Below are 2,460 nucleotides of genomic sequence, written 5' to 3' on the forward strand. Positions count from 1 at the left end.
ACAATAACTGCTGTTATATAATCTCTTAATTATAGTCATCTTAAAGGTGCGATAATAGCTGGATGGGCGTAAATGCTGTCAATATTCTCAGGCCGGTATGATTATGCTTTTAATTTATCCATGTCTAAGATGTGTGAGATCAGACATTACTGAGATAGACCTATTTGGATTGCTACTGATATCAGACAAAATATTGGTCACATCGATATAAAAAATAAAAATAAAAGTAAAAATTCGGGCCATATTCAAAACCATGGAATGTGTTGACTGGCTCAGCTAGTACACGTCAAGTAGTGCGGCTGAAAAATATTCGAGCCACATTCAAAACTATGCAAGAAGGCTATCCCGTCCCTTCCGCTCTGAAAGAATGGAGCTACAGTAGGCAAAGAAAATGACGACCACTCAGCTCTATAATGCTACTCACCCACACGGAGTTCCTCCAATCTATAGCTGCCAAGCAACCATGGAAAACACTCACTGCTCAGTTAATGATCTGAAACGTTCCCTGTTTCGGTGACTGACCCACCTAGCTGTGAACCACCGAGCAAATTAGAGCATTCCCTCACCACCTCTTCCACAGGGAGTCAATAAAGCCTGCGGCATTAACGCCCGATATTGGTCACCGTTCATTATTTAACGTTAGTGGAAGGCGTAGAAATCTACAGAGAAGAAAATGACAACCACCCAAAAGCTTCTCCACCTCTTCTACTTCGCCACCTTCCTCTTCCTCCTGCCTCTATCCTCCAACTGCACAGACCCTCTTGGCAACTTCTGCAACAATAGCAACAACATCACCAACAGCCAAACTTCCGCCAACATCAACAAAGTCCTCGCTGAATTACTCGCAAACGCTTCTGGCAGCGGCTTTGCAACCGCATCCTACGGTTCGAAGAACGACCAAGTGTTCGGGCTTGCTCAATGCCGAGGCGATGTGAGCGCCGATGACTGCAAGTCCTGCCTGGCTGACGCCGCTGAGCGTCTGCCTACGCTGTGCCCCAAGCAGGCTGATGCCAGGATATGGTTTGATTACTGCTTCCTACGTTATGACACCCAGGACTTCTTCGGGGAAGTGGACACTGGGTTTGGGATATTCTACTGGAACGTGGAGAATGTTACTGAGCCGGAGAGATTTGATGCCGAGCTGGGGAAGCTGATGGACGGGGTGAGGAAGCAGGCTGTGGCGCCGGGGAGTCGGGGGCTGGGAAAGGGGGAGTCCAAGTTCTCAGATTTTGTGACCATCTATGGGCTGGTTCAGTGTACCGAGGACTTGTCCCGGCTCTCCTGCGCGCAGTGCCTGGCGATCGCCGTGGCCAACTTTCCAAATTTCTGCCTCCATAGGAAAGGCTGCCGAGTTCTCTATAGCAGCTGCTACGTTCGATATGAGCTTTATCCTTTCTTCTTTCCACTCGATGCGAGCAAGAGTATGGTAGGGACGTCCGCCATGACTGTCGTGCATCCCTGACCATCTCTAGCTCACCATAAACTAGCTCGATCCTATCAAAAATAATGTCGACGTTGATGTTCCCAAGTCATTACTGTGTTCATGTCCAAGTCAAAGTCCAAGTTGCAAGCCGATTCATGAAAGAGAATGGCGAGGTTTATAACAGGGCACTATCACAATACCTTGTGGAGTCTGTTGAGTCAGAGTGAAACTATAATTTCTAAATAACATTCGAAACAGCTCAATTCAATGGAGCTGCCTATCTTAGGATATTATATTATTTTATAATCTTGAAAAATGTTCCACTGTTAGCATATGCCTTTATATGGTAGTTTTTTTTTTTTTGGTATAATATATGGTAGTTGGAGAGACAAAGTCCAACTTTAATCGGTTCATGGTCTTTTCTTGGTTCTACATAAACCCATACTACGACGTATAAAGGTAGAGTAAAAAATAAAAATAAGTTTTTCTCCATCATTTAATATGACGTCTCATTTTTTGGGATAGTGAGAACAGCTTGACAGATGATGCATTTAGGATGTCAAGAAGGTAAATTTGCACATAATTTCTTGGGACTATTAATCAGATGCATGTTTATGGTGAAGCTAGTGAACATAAAAAGGTTTGAAAAAATATTAGAAGTTCATCGAAAAGCAAGATCATATTGATGTTGTTATAGAAGAATCTAAAGATTTGAGTAAATTTTCTTTGAGTGCATTTTTTGGTTCTTTGTAAGTATGCAAGGATAGATTAAATAGATCACATGAGAAATTTATGGAGCGTGCTTTACAATCTTAATAGAATTTATCAAAGAAAAAAATAGTATATATATATATATATATATATATATATATATATATATATATATATATATATATATATATATATATATATATGTTGGGAGAAATTTCATACGGACCGAATTTATGAAAAGACTTAGAGCCCAAAACGACTGCATCCAACAGTTACCCATCAACAGGAGTCTCCGATGATCCAAGGTCGGCCACCATCTTCTTTAA

The 2,460-nt window shown here is 41.7% G+C and overlaps 1 protein-coding gene across 1 annotated transcript; it reads left to right on the forward strand.

Annotated features, from left to right (window-relative positions):
• The first annotated feature begins 504 nt into the window (after window positions 1–504).
• Window positions 505–1,757, forward strand: LOC105034705 (cysteine-rich repeat secretory protein 55). The gene has a single exon (XM_010909959.3). It carries the CDS (start codon window positions 674–676, stop codon window positions 1,460–1,462), a length of 789 nt encoding a protein of 262 aa, XP_010908261.2. The 5' UTR covers window positions 505–673; the 3' UTR covers window positions 1,463–1,757.
• The last annotated feature ends 703 nt before the right edge of the window (window positions 1,758–2,460 follow it).

This window comes from Elaeis guineensis, chromosome 3 (genome assembly GCF_000442705.2).
Source record: "Elaeis guineensis isolate ETL-2024a chromosome 3, EG11, whole genome shotgun sequence".
NCBI lineage: Eukaryota > Viridiplantae > Streptophyta > Magnoliopsida > Arecales > Arecaceae > Elaeis > Elaeis guineensis.

What these genes read in the sequence shown, in the direction of transcription:
- LOC105034705 (XM_010909959.3), top strand. Translation starts at nt 674, where the DNA reads ATGACAACCACCCAAAAGCTTCTCCACCTCTTCTACTTCGCCACCTTC.